Here is a 17,753-nt window from a genome sequence, read left to right on the forward strand (position 1 = left end):
CGGATTTGAAAGGTCAGTTTAAATAATGGGGGAAAGATAGGCTTGAGATCTTGCTAGCTTGCTTGCCTTCTTGTCACCTGTTGAACTTCACCAGTGTTTTGAGATGATTTTCTTGGCTTTGTTTAGATGTGTATTTTTATAGATGTCTTTTTTTAATCTTGTAGAGATAATTTGAATATTAGATATCTATTTTTTGTGTGATCAAATCATTATCCTAATTTTGACAAACTGTGGCTTTGAATTAATCATTGATACCCATTAGACTTGGATTTGAAATCACCAAATCTAGACATGCATTTGTAATACTTATCTTTAAATTTACAGCTGACAGAGTCCATTCATTTGTGTCAGAATTAGTTTTCTTGATGTATGGCATTGGTGAAGTAGTATACCATCAATTTTCCCTCTTTCTCTTTACTCCTTTTTTCATATGTACACTTGTCAAATTTTGGTGGTTCTTTTTTCCCCCTTTGTTTAGCATAAATAGCTTCATATGACCTTGAAACTGGAAGTATCAAAGTTGCCATTTTGATCCCATGGTATCATCATCCATCAGAGATGTATTTTTTGGAAAGAGACTTGCCAGCTCAGTTATGTCACCCAGATGCATACTTTTTGCATGTAGCTTGTTTTAGCTGTAGGAAGTGTTTTTTGTTTTGGTTTCATTTTTGAATTGTTCCTGGAGGGTTATCAATTGATGGCAAGGACACTGTTCATATTGTCAGATATTGCCTCAGCTTGATTAGTGTAAGACATTATTTGTCACTTAGGATGCCTTTGAGATTTTGCAGATTTTTTTCTTATGTAAGCATTTTGATATTTCAGAATGGGAAATTTGAACATTTGTCATTAAGAAGAATTTTAAAAATACCATTGCCTTTTCTTCCTTTAAGCTTAAAAGACTGTAGCTTTTTTATTTTTCAATTCTATAATCTTCTGAGTTTGATTTGGTGCTTCCTCTGCTTTAGGAAAGACAACAACACGTGGAAGCTGTTGAGTTAGAAGCTAAAGAAGTTCTCAAAAAATTATTTCCAAAGGTGTCTGTCCCTTCTAATTTGGTAAGATTAATTTATTATTTTTTAAAACATAACATCTTTATCATTATTTAAGGAAGTTGTGAATAAGTAGCATTAGCACTCTGCATTTAGTTTTAAAGGTGTGCTTATCAGTCTTTCTCATTTTTAACCTAGGGTGTCTTGAGTAGTTAAAATCAGGTAACTTGGTTCAAAATCATTTATGTTGTTTCATTTGCTACTTTATTGTAATCTATAAAATTTATATATAAGACATTATTTAGGTTATAAACACCATAAATGGGAAAGAAATATTTCTTCATAAGTCAATGGTGGTTGAATGTGAAAGTGTTAATCACTCAGTTGTGTCCTACTCTTTGCAACCGCCATGGAGTGCAGCCCACCAGGCTCCTCTGTCCATGGAATTCTCCAGACAAGGGTGTTGGAGTGGGTAGACATTTCTGTCTCTAGGGGATCTTCCTGACTCAGGGATCAAACCCTGGTCTCCTGCATTGCAGGCAGATTCTTTACTGTCTGAACCACCAGGGAAGACCCAATAGTGGTTAATAAATCAGTAATATTCTTAATGACTTTATTAAAAATAGAACTTAATTTTAGGAACACTTTATTTTAAAAAGTATTTAATACTAAGAACCAGACTCTCTTTATTTCAAAACTTAAGATTTTGGTCATCTGTTAACTTTTTAAGCAAAAGTCTTGAAGATGATTTGGAATAACTTGTTTTATTTGAGATTGTATGTGTTTTCAATGGGAGAGAAAAGTTTGCTTGATTCAGAGAATATAATTATTTGAGGGCAGAGAAGGAAAACCAATAAGTGTGCATATAGTTTTCTAAAATGATACTATAGGTCTTTTTCCTTTTAGTGGAAAATTATACATACAGTCAGAAGTAGAGAGAATAGCATGATGAACCTGATGTACCTAGTATCTCACCTTAACAATTACCTATACGACATGCATTGATACTGACAGACTTGTTTTACCACTAACCCTGTACTTCCTAAGTTATTTTGGAGGAAGTCAAACATCAGAGCATTTCATCAGTAAATATTTCTAAATAATAAGGATTCCTTAAAAAAAATACTATTATTCTATTTTTAAAAAATTAAAAAAAAATTTCTTATACATCTAGTCAATACTTGAATTTCTTCAGTTGTGATACAATGTATTTTAATGAAGTAATAACAACTTATTGTAGTTTGTTTTAGTCAGGATTCAAATAAAGTCAACATGTGATTGATTTAAGATGTCTTTTAGATACTTTTTATTCTATGAGTTCCCTTTTGTCAGCATACCTTCTGGCCCACTTTTTTTTTTTTTTTTAATGTAGTGGTTTCAAGTTCATTTTCCCAGTCTGGTTTTAGCTGACTGCGTTCCTGTAATGTCAGTATGTTCCTCTGTCCTTTTTGTATCTCGTGAATTGGTAATCAGTGGAGGCTTGATTAGATTCAGACTCAGCACTTCAGGGGTAGGACAGGGTGGAGGCAAGACTGTTTCATGAGCAGTGTTGTGCATTTCCATTAGAAGGGCCATAAAGCTCAGTAATAAAGTATCTGCCTGCCAGTGCAGGAGATGTGGGTTCGATCCCTGGGTTGGGAAGATCCCCTGGAGAAGCAAGTGGCAACCCACTCCAGTATTCTTGCCTGGAAAATTCCATTGACAGAGGAGTCTGTTGACCATGGGGTCGCAAAAGGTTGAACATGGACATTACTTAGCAACTAATCAGCAACAATGTTTGCCTGTGCTTCTTTGGCCCATTGGAGCTTATTTAATCTGGCTGCCAAATCTTTTTGACAGGGCACTGCTAATCTTTGGTAGTTTCTTTGCTTAGTGATGTGATAAGATGTTCCTGAATTTATCATATACATTTCCTGTCCCAAATTTTGAATTAGGATATTTCTCCAAGGAGAGGGCTTTGGTTGCCAGGTGTGATATAAGTAAACTTAATGACCACTTCTCTGTGCAGTCTGAGTTTAACTGCTTGCTCTGTTAGGCTTTATCTATGTATATTCTATGTCTAACTTGCAGAAGAAGCAAAAATGCTTCTGTTTTCATTGTAACTGTTAAGGATATATTCAGGTTTGATCACTTAATAGATAATTGGTTGAATTGATGAAATACCTTGTTCTGGGCAATATGGATAAATTGTCAGTTCTAGTGCTGTTTTTACAATAAACATAGGAGTTGTTCTTCCTATATTTCATATTTTTTTACTTTGTAGCCATAAGTTGTTTTTATTTCTGTATTCCTATTTTATATTTCATTAATGAATAATGAAATTGGGAAATTTGTTTGATAGTATTTTTTTTTTTTTGTCATACATTGATATGAATCAGCCATAGATTTACACGTATTCCCCATCCCGATCCCCCCTCCCACCTCCCTCTCCACCTGATTCCTCTGAGTCTTCCCAGTGCACCAGGCCCGAGCACTTGTCTCATGCATCCCACCCATAAATAGTATACATGCTGTTCTGAGCCAGAAGAGTTCATGATTTCTCTTCTTTAAAGATTGTATAAGATCACCAGAATTAAAAATTCTGTTTAATGTAACAAATTATTTCTTAACAGCTATATTACCCACCTACAACCACCAAACCTTTTTTACACTATAAATATTTATGAATCACTGTAACATATGGATGATTATATTTGGCTTCTATTCATCCACTTGATAAAAGTTGAATACTTCTGCATGTAGTCTATATTTAAGAAATATATTAAGTTTTCTGTGTGCTACTTAGAGTCTAGTATTTGAGTTTTTAGAGATATGATGGTTAATAGACTATTTACCTTAAGATAAAGCAATAATGATTAAATTTAATATTAAATTAATATAGTCAGTAGATAAAAAAGGACTTTTATACATGAAGTAATTTTTATAAACTGTTTTCTATTGCTTTTTCGCAAGAAAATCAGCAGAGATGAGATCTAAACTATATGACCGAGATTGAAGGGAAGTTTATATACTTGAAGCATCTAAACAATTTTTCAGCTGAATTTAATTTATATAGAATCCTAGTATTTGAAGCTAAGTGGGATTTTAATAGTATGTTTTCATCGTCAATCAAATTTATGATTGTGCTCAGTCGTGTCTCACTCTTTGCGACCTCATAGACTGTAGCCCATCAGGCTCCTCTGTCCATGGAATTTTTCAGGCAAGAATACTGGATTGGTTTGCCAGTTCCTCCTCCAGCCCAGGGTTTGAACCCATATCTCCTGCATCTCTTGCATTACAGGAGGATTCCTTACCACTGAGCCACAGGGGAATGTAATTTTTTTTTAAATGGAGAGGCTTTTGTGACTAATATGTACTATGGGATATTGCACTACAGGGTGATCTCCAACATCCAGTTTTCTTTGTTTTTTATTTGATGAAGTATAGAGAATCCTGATTCAGCCACATAAGTAAAGCTTTTAATTAGAGCAATTAATAGAAATTTCATGTCGTGTGGTTTTTTTAAATCTTGAATTAAACTAAGCCAAAGACCTATCAGTGGGCTTCCCTGATAGCTCAGTTGGTAAAGAATCTGCTTGCAATGCCGGAGACCCTGGTTTGGTTCCTGGGTGGGGAAGATTCGCTGGAGAAGGAATAGGCTACCCACTCCAGTATTCGGGCTTCCCTTGTGGCTCAGCTGGTAAAGAATCTGCCTACAATACGGGAGACCTGGGTTCGATCCCTGGATTGGGAAGATCCCCTGGAGAAGGGAAAGGCTACCCACTCCAGTATTCTGGCCTGGAGAATTCCATGGACTGTATAGCCCTTGGGGTGGGTGGTGAAGAGTCAGACACGACTGAGTGACTTTCACTTTCACTTTCAAAGACCTAAAAGACCTAAGAGGAAATTTGCTTTAAAGTATCTACCTAACACTCTTTATCAGAGTTTAAAATTGAGACAAGAAGCATCAAAAATCTAGAATAATTTATTTTTAAATTTGGAATAATGACTAAAGCTATAAATATGCCTTGTGTTTGCCTCAGCTAACCTTACAGTACAAATAGAATTTTTGTTGATTTTACACACATAAATGTGTATTCTTATTTCTCATTATGATTTTTAAAATGTTTCATAATATTTATTTTCAAGTATTTTCATAATGCCTTGAATACCTTCATAGAACCTAAAATCTTCAGACTAGTGTATCTCTGTGGAACTATCTCCTAAAAAAAAAAAAAAAAAAAGTTTGAAAAATTGCTTGATCTAGGCTTTCTCTGTCTTAAAGATCGAATCTATTAGTCCCAGCACTGGTTAGTGGTAGAGGCTAGTTTGAGCCCAAATCTTACCTTTATGGCCTGAATTTATTCACAGATATCCTTGGACAGGGTAAATAAATTTAGATTTGATTTTGATGATAATATAGTACACAGGCATATTTTTACTGTTTATTTTCAAGGCCAGGTCATGTACAACTTACTTAACAATTATAATCTTATTTGAGATTTCCACAGGGATGGTGTTTGTCTATGTAGGTTTCTTTTTATAATCTTCCAATTTGGTTATTTACCTTTTTTTTACTTACTTCATTTAGGTATTTTAAAAAATTAGTAATTTGACTTTTTTCTCTACAGAGTTATAGTGAATGGTTGCATGGATTTGAAAAGAAGGCAAAAGAATGTGTGGCTGGAGCTTCAGGTTCAGAGGAGGTTAAGGTTAGTTCAAGAAGTCAAGTATGTATATTTTAAACAAATGTAGAAAAAAAGAATAAATCAGAATTTGTCTTTAAGTTTGGGAAAGATAATAACTACATTATGAGTAGAGTAGTGATCTTTTCAGAAAGTATAAGAAGGTGATTTCATTTTGTGTTCATTTTGGTGCAAATGCTATTGTCTTCCTCATATTTGATATGTGTACAAAGCTGGTGTTTGTCATTTCTTCAGCTCTGTTATCTTAGTCATTTATAAAACTGAATATTTATCTCTGATTCTCTTTTTAGTTTGGGTTCAGGAAGTAAAGACCAGTTAATAGGTAGAACCTGACTGGTTTATTAACATATTGTCAAATACACTATTCAGGAGTGTTCAGAGCCTAGATGCATTTTTATGCTTGACTGCTAAAATTTGGGAAATTCACTTTTTTTGTATCACAAGTGGTATGAATATATAACCCTCTTTCCTGTGGCATTGTGACTTTATTTCATATGAGGATCTGCTTGATTTTAGTGTCTCACTAAGTAGTGACAAACCTATTTATATAAAATTGTATGATTATATTTTGTATTAAACATACTCTAGGAGTTTTATCTTTTGGCCACTCCTCCTGGCTTCTCTGGTGGCTCAGAAAAGTAAAGAATCTGCCTGCAATGCAGGAGACGTGGGTTCAATCCCTAGGTTGGGAAGATCCACTGGAGAAGGGAGTGGAAACCCACTCCAGTATTCTTGCCTGGAGAATCCCATGGACAGAGGAGCCTGGCGGGCTACAGTCCATAGGGTCGCAAAGAGTTGGACACAACTGAGTAACTAAGCTTTCTTTCCTGGCACGTGAGATCTTAGTTTCCTGACCAGGGTTTGAACCCGTGTCCCCTGCATTGGAAGCATGGAGTCTTAACCACTGGACTGCCAGGGAAGTCCCAGACTGGGAGTTTTATTAGGAAAATCAAATGACTTAACAGTGTCATTGAATTTCACTGCTACTTGAGCAGGTTAAAATATAATGATTAATGATAAAACAGAAGCCATTTATCTTAATATATCAATAAGTACAGAAGCAAATTTGAAGCACAAAACTTTCTGGTATAACTAGAGAATTTTTATTTATATCATTCTTTGCAGGATTTGGAGCACAAGTTGAAAGAAGCTGATGAAATGCACACATTGTTACAACTAGAGTGTGAAAAATACAAATCCGTCCTTGCAGAAACAGTAGGAAATGATTTTTAGTCTACATTTAAAAATAATTATTAATTTATTAGTGACTTAAGTAGTTTATCTTGGTATTAGAACATGAATTTTTCAGAACAACTGTACTGTGTTCATAGGAAGGAATTTTACAGAAGCTACAGAGAAGTGTGGAGCAAGAAGAGAATAAATGGAAAGTTAAGGTTGATGAATCACAGAAGACTATTAAACAGGTATTTTAGAAAGCTTAAGAGTTGTGTGAACTATTGAAAATAAAATCCAAACAGACTGGCAGTTCTCAATGTGGGGGTTCTGAATGAGCAGCGTCAGTATCACATGGGAACTTGTTAGAAATGCTTTTAGGCCCCACCTGTAGCTTACTGAGGGTGAAACTCTGTGGGGCCAAGGCAGTTTTAAAGAGCACCCCCTGCAATGATACAGTGTTTTAAAGGGTTTTAAAAACACTGTTTTAAAGAGTTCTAAAACACTGTTTTAAAGAGGCCTCCCCTCCCCAATGATACAGAATGTAAAGTGGTGTTAAAGAACCACAATGTGATAACATAAGGCAAATAATTTGGTATTCACAATGTTTTAAAACACTGATTTGTGACTCAGATATAGTATTTAAGAAAAAATAGGTCCTTCTGTTCATGGGACCTGAATGTTGTTAATGTAGTCTTAGTTTTTCTTCTATAGTTTTCCCTCCATATCCATCAGGGAAGTGGTTTCAGAATCTTCAAAGATGCCCAAATCTGGTATCTTGAATGCTCATATAAAATGGAGAGTAGTACTTGGGTGTGGTAAAGAGTGCCGTCTCTTGCTCACTTGTTTTCCTGGGCCACCTTGTGCAGAATCTAGGGTGGTTGATGGTATTCTGTAATAATGCATTTGGGGATTGATGAAGCTGATTATCAGTTAGTTTTTAAAAAATTAAGCACTTTAGCTGGACCTCATATAATGTCATGCAAGTGAGGTAGGTTTTGACCACCGTTTAAATCAGGTTATATGTGACACTCTCGTTTTTAAGGGCTTTTAAAATTCAGTTATGGCTTTAAATGAAATATATTAAAAAAAAAAAACCTCTGGGGACACAGCTTTTGAGGGAGTAGCCTACTGTTTTCTCCCTTTGCTCGGTGAAGAAATAAAGCCACTCTTTCTCCTCCAAAACAAACAAACAAAAAAACCCCTCTGAAGTATCTAATTGATTAAAATTCTACAAGATAGAAAAGCCTTTGTATCATTGGTGGTTTGACTTGGTCATATAATTATTTCACATTTCAGATGCAGTTGTCATTCACATCTTTGGAGCAAGAGCTAGATCGGTTAAGAAGAGAAGATAAAGATGTTGAAAATGTATGTTATCTCATTGTTTGATTTGTAACCTATGGCCTCATTTTTAGCATTAAGAGTTCTCTTACAGGCTGTGTTTTAAGATTTCATTTATCTAATGATGTGGTTGTTGTACCTTTATTGAGATGGTAATAGTTTTGTATTCAGTAAGTGTTGTAACTTCTCATTGTAGGGAAGCATCTTAAATATGTTTCTTAACTTTTCCTTCTTTGTTGCATTGCTAGCTGAGAAGAGAACGAGAGCATTTGGAAATGGAACTAGAGAAGGCAGAAATGGAACGATCTACCTATGTTACAGAAGTCAGAGAGGTACTTATAATAGAATTTTTTCAACCTTGCTTCTCAGGTGAAGTTAAATTTATAACAGAATGATAAAATATTTCAGTGTAAGTTGTTTGTGGCAGAACTTCCAAGTAGCATACAAACATGGGATATCATAAGGAGATCAATCTTAAACTCTAAACTTCATTGCAGCTGAAAGATCTGTTGACTGAATTGCAGAAAAAACTTGATGATTCATATTCTGAAGCAGTAAGGCAGAATGAAGAGCTAAATTTGGTAAGAAGCTTGTTCTCCACTGTGTATCAAGTAGGCTCTGAAAACACTTGTGTTGACATGTGGAGAAGCCATCCAAACCTTTCTCCTTGCTAACACCCTTAGCTTGGCATTTTTAAAGTTTAAGATAATCTTTATATTCTGATGATTCAAGATGGTCTGTCTTTTCTTGATTCCTAAGATGATCCTTCTTTTCTTAGCTCCTAACAATGGCATGTTTGGCTTGCAACTCTTTTTCAAAAAATTTTCTGTGTTTTATAAAACCAAATTTCTTCAACAGCATTATTTTCAGTGAATAAAGAAATTAAACAAACAAGGTAAAGACTGGCTGTGTTGTAAAGTTTCTCAGAGTTACCATAGTTAACTGGGCCTCTTATTTTCTAACATGGAAGGAGATTATTGAAGGTGGAAAATACATACTCTTCTTTCAAGGGCAGTAATCCAATCTAGCTTCTTATTTTAACTGGCATTTCTATACATTATATATAACATAAAGCTTATGGAATTCTTTACCATCATCATATAATTCAGAGCATAATAATTTTAAAACTACAGTCTCAGAGTTAGCTAAATGTTGTATAAAAACATAGAGTACAGGTATTCCCATTCTTAAATTTTCTGGAAATTTACACTGATTGACAGGCTTATTTGTTACATAAACATGACTCTCTTATTGCACTTGATCTTAGCCAAAAGGCCGAGAAGCGATAAACATGACTATCTTATTGTATGTTTCAAACAATAGTTATTATGTCTGTGACTTTTAAAAATTAAGAATGTTACTAGACTTTTTAAAAGTACCTGAATGAACTCTAGTACAATCACAATAAGCTGATTGTCTCCTTACTATAAGTTGGTGCTGCCAAGTTTGGAATTTTCTTTTTAGTATTGCTGTATACCAAAGAAAATTTCTTAACTCATTCATGTTAAGCAGTGTTACAGCAGTGATCCATGGGAATCAATTTTCAGAGTAGGGCTGTCTATGAAATGTACACATCAAGTCCCCACCCTGACCCCCTGTCTATACACACACCCCTTTCCAGTTTTAAAATAAAATTTACCTTCATTTTACCTGAATTAAATCATTCTCACTGCAATGTAAGATTAATTTTAGGTACATTTGCTATATATTACACAGATTGGTACTGTGGTATGCTATAGCTTTAAGGGATTTGCTTATCCTATAATGTGGTTTTAAAAAATCCATTTCTAACTACAGTTGTTGGAGATTTTACTTTTAACTTTGGTGCTTGATGGCTGTCCCTGATAGTAGCTTCAAACCTAAGGATTATGTTGAGTGTCCATTTAGCCTGATGCTCTCTTTGTATATTTTGACCCTTCTGTCAAAAGGTCATTTTGAACGGTATTTAAATTTTTTTTTGCCTTGAGTTTGCAGTCTTCATTTTAATCTTTCTGTTTGTTTTTTGCTCAGGGTAACTGTTCTGCATTTTAAGATACATTAAAGTAATTTTGTTTTTGCTTATACATTGTATGTTCCTGAGCCAAAGGAATAACCTCTCTGATGAATGAAATCAGAGTTAAATAAAGAAGCAAAAACTGAAGCATTTGGAATAGAGTTTACAAAATCAAATTTGCAAATGGCATGTCGTGCGTGCACTGATTCTTTCTACATGTTTGAAATGCCAGTGTCTTATATTTTCTCCTTGGGGGTTTCCAGAACTGTTTGGAATGCTTTGCTTATGGGTAAGAGGCATAATCAATTAATTTGATGAGTTTAGTTAAAAAAGAGTTATTTTTTGTCAGTGAGTTCATTTTCTTCATTCATAATTATTCAGGATAGTTAACGAGAGAAGAGGCAATATGTATAGACACTGGAGTTTAATACAGCTTTATAACTGTTTCAACAAGTTGGTTGAGATGTATATGTTAAGATGTTTCTTGTTAGTATAGTTAAGTCAGTGTGGTCTTGCACTCATCTCTCTAGTGACATCTTAAAGGATGAACAACATTTAAATTTTTGAAGATTTCATTTTACTGGATTTTTGAAGATTTCATTTTCTGTTCAGTGTTTTTAAAAGTATTACACAATTCTTAACTATATAGGTTAAGAAAACCTTTAAACATTTAAAATTAGTAGGCTTTATTACTTGCCTTTTAATTTGGGATAAATGTGAATGAATATGCTTTATGAATAGTGAATAGTAATACTTAAAATAGCTGTGACAAACCTAGACAGTGTATTAAAAAGTAAAGACATCATTTTTCCAACAAAGGTCCGGATAGTCAAAGCTATGGTTTTTCCAGTAGTCATATATAGATGTGAGAATTGGACCATAAAGAAGGCTGAGCACCGAAAAATTGATGCCTTTGAATTGTGGTGTTGGAGAAGACTCTTGAGAGTCCCTTGGACTGCAAGGAGATCCAACCAGGCAATCCTAAAGGAAATCAGTCCTGAATATTCATTGGAAGGACTGATGTTGAAGATGAAACTCCAATACTTTGGCTACTTGATGTGAAGAGCCGACTTATTGGAAAAGACCCTGATGCTAGGAAAGATGGAGGGCAGAAGGAGGAGGGGCCGACAGAGAATGAAATGGTTGGATGGCATCACTCACTCAGTGGACATGAGTTTGAGCAAGCTAGGGGAGATGGTGAAGGACAGGAGAGCCTGTGTGCTGCCGTCCGTGGGGTCCCAAAGACGGGCACGACTCAAGTGACTGAACAACAACAGTACTTAAAATAGTAACACTCTGCTGGAACTTTATGGTTTTGTTTTTACATTTGCAGTTTTTTAAACTCTAGTTTGTTTCTGTAGCTTTTCTTAAGGTTAGGTTTACAGATTGGAATCTCCACTGCTTACAGCTTTTCTATACATCTGGTGCAGCATATTGGCTCATCCACTGTGCATAATAACTGTTAGCGATCCCATTCTTTCTCATTCATTCTTCAATCCTCGGGGTCTCAGCATAATCAAAGAAGGATGTGAATTAAGTTAATTGTGGTGTTCCTTTATTTTTACAGTTAAAGAAACAGTTAAATGAAACACACGCAAAACTTAGAGCTGAACAGAGTGAGCGACAGAAGGTAGCTGGCGACTTGCGCAAGGTGAGGCGCTGCTTGTGCCGGAGGCGCCGTGTCACTGACGCGCTGCGCTCGGAGCCCCGGGCTGACACGCTGCCAGCTCCGGGTTGGTTCTTCTGCATCATCCCAGTGACTGGTTCTTAAATTTAAGCTGTTTGCTACATAGTTAGATATTTGGAACTAGACTTTTTGGCTTGTTTTTCCATTTTTCTTAATTTGCTTCTTCTTTTCATCATATTTATATAATTAATTGCTTTGTAAAGTACAGATTACATTTTGAATTCAGTTGATATTACTCTTAAAAAATTTGGTTACATCTATACATTTTTTATTGGGATTTGCTTATATAGTCATTGACAAAGTATATTTCTTTGGATCTTCATGCTTCCTTGGTGGTTCAAATGGTAAAGAATCCGCCTGCAATGCGGGAGACCTGTGTTTGAATCCTGGGTTGGGAAGATCCCCTGGAGAAGGGAAAGGCTACCTACCCACTCCAGTATTCTGGCCTGGAGAATTCCATGGACAGAGGAGCCTAGCCATCTGTCAGGGTCGCAAAGAGTCTGACACGACTGAGCGACTTTCACCTCACCTCATCTCACCTCATGTATCTAAAAGAAGTGTAGACCTCTGCTCTTTCAGAAATTTATGCCTTTATTTCTTTGTAGAAGCATGTTTCTCTTAATCTCACACAGATGGGTGATTTAGGATTACATTTTTTATTCTTTGCGTTAGTTTGACAAGTTATTTGTAATTCTGTTGAGATTTTTAATAGTGTAATTTGTATATGCTTTTATCAGAGCTTCTTTCGAGCTATGATTGTGTTTATAGGAGGTATTGTCAGCAAAACAAATATGTCACTTTCTGAAAAATTGAAGGAAATATTTCTGTTGGTTCTATATGATTATAGCTTATAATTATGCAAAAGTCTAAGACTCCAGAGTTGGTTCAGATTTCTTTGATGTTGTGGCCAGTAGAGAAAATGTGAACTTAAAAAGTTTTGGAGCTCTACCTTAAATATATATACTACATTGCCAAGACTGAGCAATCTAATTTCCTTTGATACTTGATTTTAGTGTTTGACACTGGACAAACTAATAAAACATGCAATTTTAGCCTAACAATTTATTTTCTCAGAAGGTGCTTTAAAGATATTAAACAGGTGCTCAAAGATATGGATATGCCATGTTGTTTGGCATAAAATGACAACAATAGTTGATAGTGAACTGCCCCATATCTATGTAATAGAAGTATTGTGTAACTCGTGATTGGAAATGCATGTAAATATTTACTGACATGTAAAAAGATAACAAAATTTTTCATGAAGTAATGTGTATGTTAAAAGTCCACTTACAAAATATTTTCTACTAATCTTCCATTAGGACGTATATGTCCTGATGAGGAATTCACATCAGGAATCAACAGACTCAAAGTTTTAGGATTTACTGGCCACCTATAGTTTCTTTCACATACTGTTTGTTTGTCTAACATGACTCTTTAAAAATGTAAAAACCATTCTTAGCTTGTGAACTGTACAAAGACAGTGTGGCTAGATTTGGCCAGCCTCTGATCTAGATTAATATCACTAATGTGATCTTGATCTAACCTAAATACCACTGAGGTTATTTCTGCTTTTAATTTCTTTATACATTTTCTTCATTGTTTGAACTTTTAAAAATGGTGAGCATGTGTTTTTATAATCTGGTTGGGGAGACAGCTATTTGATTTTGGAGAAAAAACTTGAACAGGTTGACTTTTATGTTGTATTGTGAGAAGAGCTTTAGTTTTATACAAAATATGTGAGGAAATCACTCATTTTTTCATATATGTATATATAGTTATCTATCAATTGTAGTATTGATAGGCTCTATATTGCTTTCCTTACAGGCTCAACAGTCACTAGATCTTATCCAGTCAAAAATAGTAAAAGCTGCTGGAGACACTACTGTTATTGAGAATAGTGATGTTTCCCAAGAAATGGTATGCATTTTCTTTAGCTCCAAATCTCTGGGCTAATTACCTTATAAATTATTTGAAGAATGAAAAATGTACAAGATCCATCTCTGACTGAAAAAATGCCTTTGTAATGTGCTTCCATCATTTTGTTGGCATTCTTAACTCAAGATATCTTTTCTTTGAGGTATCTTATCTGAAATTCTGTGTTTTTACTAATGTTTGTTTTCAGTTTAGCTTGGTGAGATATTACATTAATGTTTAGGTTTGAGTTGGAGGTATGGTATACTACTTAAGACTGTAGACTCTGCTTCTCGCATTTGAATCCTGATTCTGTTGTTCAGTAGCTGTGTGACTGACTTAGTGGGAACTCTTCAGCCTCTCTGGGCTTTAGTTGCTCCATGTATAAAAGGTAATGATAATAATACGTATTTTGTAGGATTGTTGAAGGGAATAAGTGAGTTACTATATAAAACACTTAGAATAGTGGGTAACCCAACAGTGCCTCAAATTTTGTAAGAGCTCAATATATGTTTGTTATTTTTCTGTTGTGAGTGTATTCTCCTTTGGCTCTTTGTACATTTTTTATGAAAGTAGAAAAGGATTTATGTCTGATATTCATGGATTGTTTATTTTTCCCTTTGTAGCCTAGTGACAACATTTATATAACATGAAACTTTCTTAGGTGCAGACTAACTTGCACTACTAGGTAGCAAATACTATTGCTCTATGTGGTTTTTATTGTCAGTTTTCATGCCATCTTTCAGATTTTTTATATCTGTGTGTAAAACAGCGGTAAAATATTTTCTGTTTTTGGTTGCCAATGCCTTTTCTTTATGCTTAGGGTTTTTCATCTCTTTAATCTTTTTCTTAGGAGTCTTCTGAGAAGGAGACAATGTCTATAAGTCTAAATCAGACTGTAACACAGTTACAGCAGTTGCTTCAGGCAGTAAACCAACAGCTCACAAAGGAGAAAGAACACTATCAGGTATTAGGTAAGAATAACTAAAGAATTGCTGTCTGTCCATGGATAATTGACATAGTGTGTGTGTGTGAATGTATATACAGTGTGTATTTACCATAAATATAGAAACTCTTGTTACCATAGTGGAAATTTTCCCCCTGTATCTCTCTGAAAACCTCCAAATGATGGTGTTAGCTTTCTTGGAGTTTTATTTCCCTTTTGTGCATACTTTGATCTTATACTTTAGAGAAGAAAATAAATACCTTTTTTTTTTTTTTAAGTATAAGTTCCATGATTATAGCATTATACTTGTATACATTACAAGGTCATAACCACCATAAGACTAGTTACCATCTGTCACCGTACAGTTGACCTTTTTCACTTTTGCCCACTTCCAACTCCCTTCCCCTCTGGTAACCACTAAGCTGTTCTGTTTTGTGAGTTTTTGTTTTGTCTTATTTTGTCTGTTTGTTTTGTTTTCTCTAGATTCCACATACTAGTGAAATCATGTTACTTGTCTTTCTCTGACTTGGTTTATTTAGCATAATACTTCCAAGTTCTAACCATATTGTTGCAAATAGCAGTATTTCCTTCTTTTTTTATGGCTGAGTAGTAATTCATTGTGTGTATGTGTGTGTTTACCTTCTCTATCCATTCATTCATTAGTGGACACAGGTTGTGTCTATAAATCTTGGCTATTGTGAATAATGCTGCAATGAACAGAGCAGTGTATATACCTTTTGAATTAGTATTTTCATATAGAAACACTTTTCTTCTTTGACCTTTCACATAAGATGCTGAACTGAAAAATTGTCATCACAATTTACATTGGAAGCTGGGTTTTATTTAAGGTTGCTTATGGGCAATGGCACCCCACTCCAGTACTCTTGCCTGGAAAATCCCATGGACAGAGGGGCCTGGTAGGCTGCAGTCCATGGGGTCGCTAAGAGTCGGACACAACTGAGCGACTTCACTGTCATTTTTCACTTTCATGCATTGGAGAAGGAAATGGCAACCCACTCCAGTATTCTTGCCTGGAGAATCCCGGGGACGGGGGAGCCTGGTGGGCTTCCGTCTATGGGGTCGCACAGAGTCGGACACGACTGAAGTGACTTAGCAGCAGTAGCAGCAGCAGCATGGGTAATCAAAGAAATACATTTTTTAATTCTTGAAGTGAGAGTCTTGGCTGAAGATAAATAAACCATCATTAGCCAAACTGTTATGAAATTTTATTGCCCATATTACCTGAGAATGCATGTTGATGAATTCATGTTGGTTCCTGGGTTTTACCTGTTTTAAGAATGACTTAAGTCACAATGCCTTGGGTAATTAAAATGTTCTGGTATGCACCGAATACTTAGATATTCTTCCTTTGAAGCTATTTGTTCTGTAATAATCATGCTGTCCTGGAGATCAGTGGAGTGGCCTGTGCAACGCCACGGGGCAACTTACCACTGAATTCTCTCTTTCAGTACTCAAACTTAGGACTCTTAACTTATGCAAAGGCCTCAGGATAGGTTAGTGAAAGTTGCTCAGTCATGTCTGACTCTTTGTGATCCATGGACTATACAATCCATGGAGTTTTGCAGGCCAGAATACAATTTTGTAGCCATTCCTTTCTCCAGGGAATCTTCCCAACCCAGGGATCGAACCCAGATCTCCTGCATTGCAGGCAGATTCTTTACCAACTGAGCCATCAGGGAAGCCCCAGAATAGGTTGGGTGCCCTGAAAAAGTTGGGAGGGACCTCCGTCTTGATTCCAGGGGCATTCTGTCTCACTTGTAGATTGATTGTTCTGTTGTCTGCCTTAGTACATACTCTTCTTTATAAACTGCTATTTCAGGTCAGTTACCTCTATGAAGACTTTGCACATAAACTCAACTCATTCTTCTAACTTGTCAATAACAAGAATTATATCTCAGTCTTTTATCCTTGGTAAGCTGACTTCTCAGTTGCCTAGAGTTAAACTTCTACCGCTTTACCACCCTCTCCTTACTGAGAAAATAACCTTGCTTCCTGTGTCCCAGGGCAGCTTTCCTTCCCACATCCTCAGTCCTGTTTTCTTCTCCACATACTGCTTCTGTTTAGTCTTGAAAACATGCTCAAATATATTATTTTAACTTTATGCTTCAGGATACCATCCTAGTTGTTTTTTTATTTCACTGCTTAAAATTTTTTAAAAGAAGAAACTATCCTCACAGTATCTACTTCTTTACTTGCTACTCTCTTCTCCGGAGAAAGGCTTCTTTTTCTGCTGTTCCAGGAACTGGATGAAATGACCTGTCATTCCTTGTCATTCATTAGTGATTTCCTAATTGCTGGAGCTAATATAGGATCTTCTTTTGCATACAGGATACTGCAAATAGTTACGAATTCTAAATATGGTGAGGTCAGCCCATAGAAGGATTTCGTTTCTGAGAACCTGCAAAATTATAAGCTGTCCTGTTACCCTTTTCCTTTAGGCCTTGTCAATAATATCTCACTAGCATCTCAAAAGTATTCTCTAGTTACTTTCTTTTTTTTTTCTCAGACATGTGGTCTGAACCATTTTGGCTTGCCTGTTTCCACTTTGGTCTTAATCATATAAAATTTGAGCCTTACACTGATCATCAGTAATAACACTTTTATTTTTCAGATTTTTTTCTTCCTGGTTTATGAAATTACAGTGTGTAATTTGTTAAAAGAAATACATATACCCTGGCAACACAACTGAAACTGAACTGTTGTTTAGCAGGAAGCTAAGTGCTAACTCAGCATTCTTTTGTCAGCTGGTGAACATAAGTCCACTTTTGGCAAGTGAAAGGGTGGTTGAGTGATCAGTAGTATATCTTGTAGGTTAGATGGATTGTATGAATTTAGAGGTCCACCAGCACTTGAGAACTCTCCTTGCATAGGTTCTATCCAGCACTGACAATGATCACCCCTCTGTAGGGATCCCTTGGTTCCCACAACTTTTCTTTATGCCTTTTAAATGTTTGTGTTACCCTTAGTTTTTTAACCTGAGCCATCATTTTTGCTTAGTGTA

General features: G+C 35.5%; 1 protein-coding gene across 5 annotated transcripts in view; it reads left to right on the forward strand.

The window, feature by feature from the left end:
* The window catches only part of KTN1 (kinectin 1), a 112,284-nt gene that overhangs the window by 90,243 nt on the left and 4,288 nt on the right, over positions 1-17,753 (forward strand). For 3 of the 5 annotated variants that reach the window (XM_043472164.1, XM_043472163.1, XM_043472166.1), the window contains 10 exons: positions 969-1,058; positions 5,603-5,683; positions 6,803-6,892; positions 7,009-7,101; positions 8,150-8,221; positions 8,443-8,526; positions 8,692-8,775; positions 11,755-11,838; positions 13,699-13,791; positions 14,639-14,759. In XM_043472164.1, coding sequence (XP_043328099.1) covers positions 969-1,058; positions 5,603-5,683; positions 6,803-6,892; positions 7,009-7,101; positions 8,150-8,221; positions 8,443-8,526; positions 8,692-8,775; positions 11,755-11,838; positions 13,699-13,791; positions 14,639-14,759 — 892 coding nt within the window. The remainder of the gene's footprint in view (positions 1-968; positions 1,059-5,602; positions 5,684-6,802; positions 6,893-7,008; positions 7,102-8,149; positions 8,222-8,442; positions 8,527-8,691; positions 8,776-11,754; positions 11,839-13,698; positions 13,792-14,638; positions 14,760-17,753) is intronic. The other 2 variants (XM_043472165.1, XM_043472167.1) reach the window with 1 other exon arrangement.

Source organism: Cervus canadensis, chromosome 6, assembly GCF_019320065.1.
Source record: "Cervus canadensis isolate Bull #8, Minnesota chromosome 6, ASM1932006v1, whole genome shotgun sequence".
Lineage (NCBI taxonomy): Eukaryota > Metazoa > Chordata > Mammalia > Artiodactyla > Cervidae > Cervus > Cervus canadensis.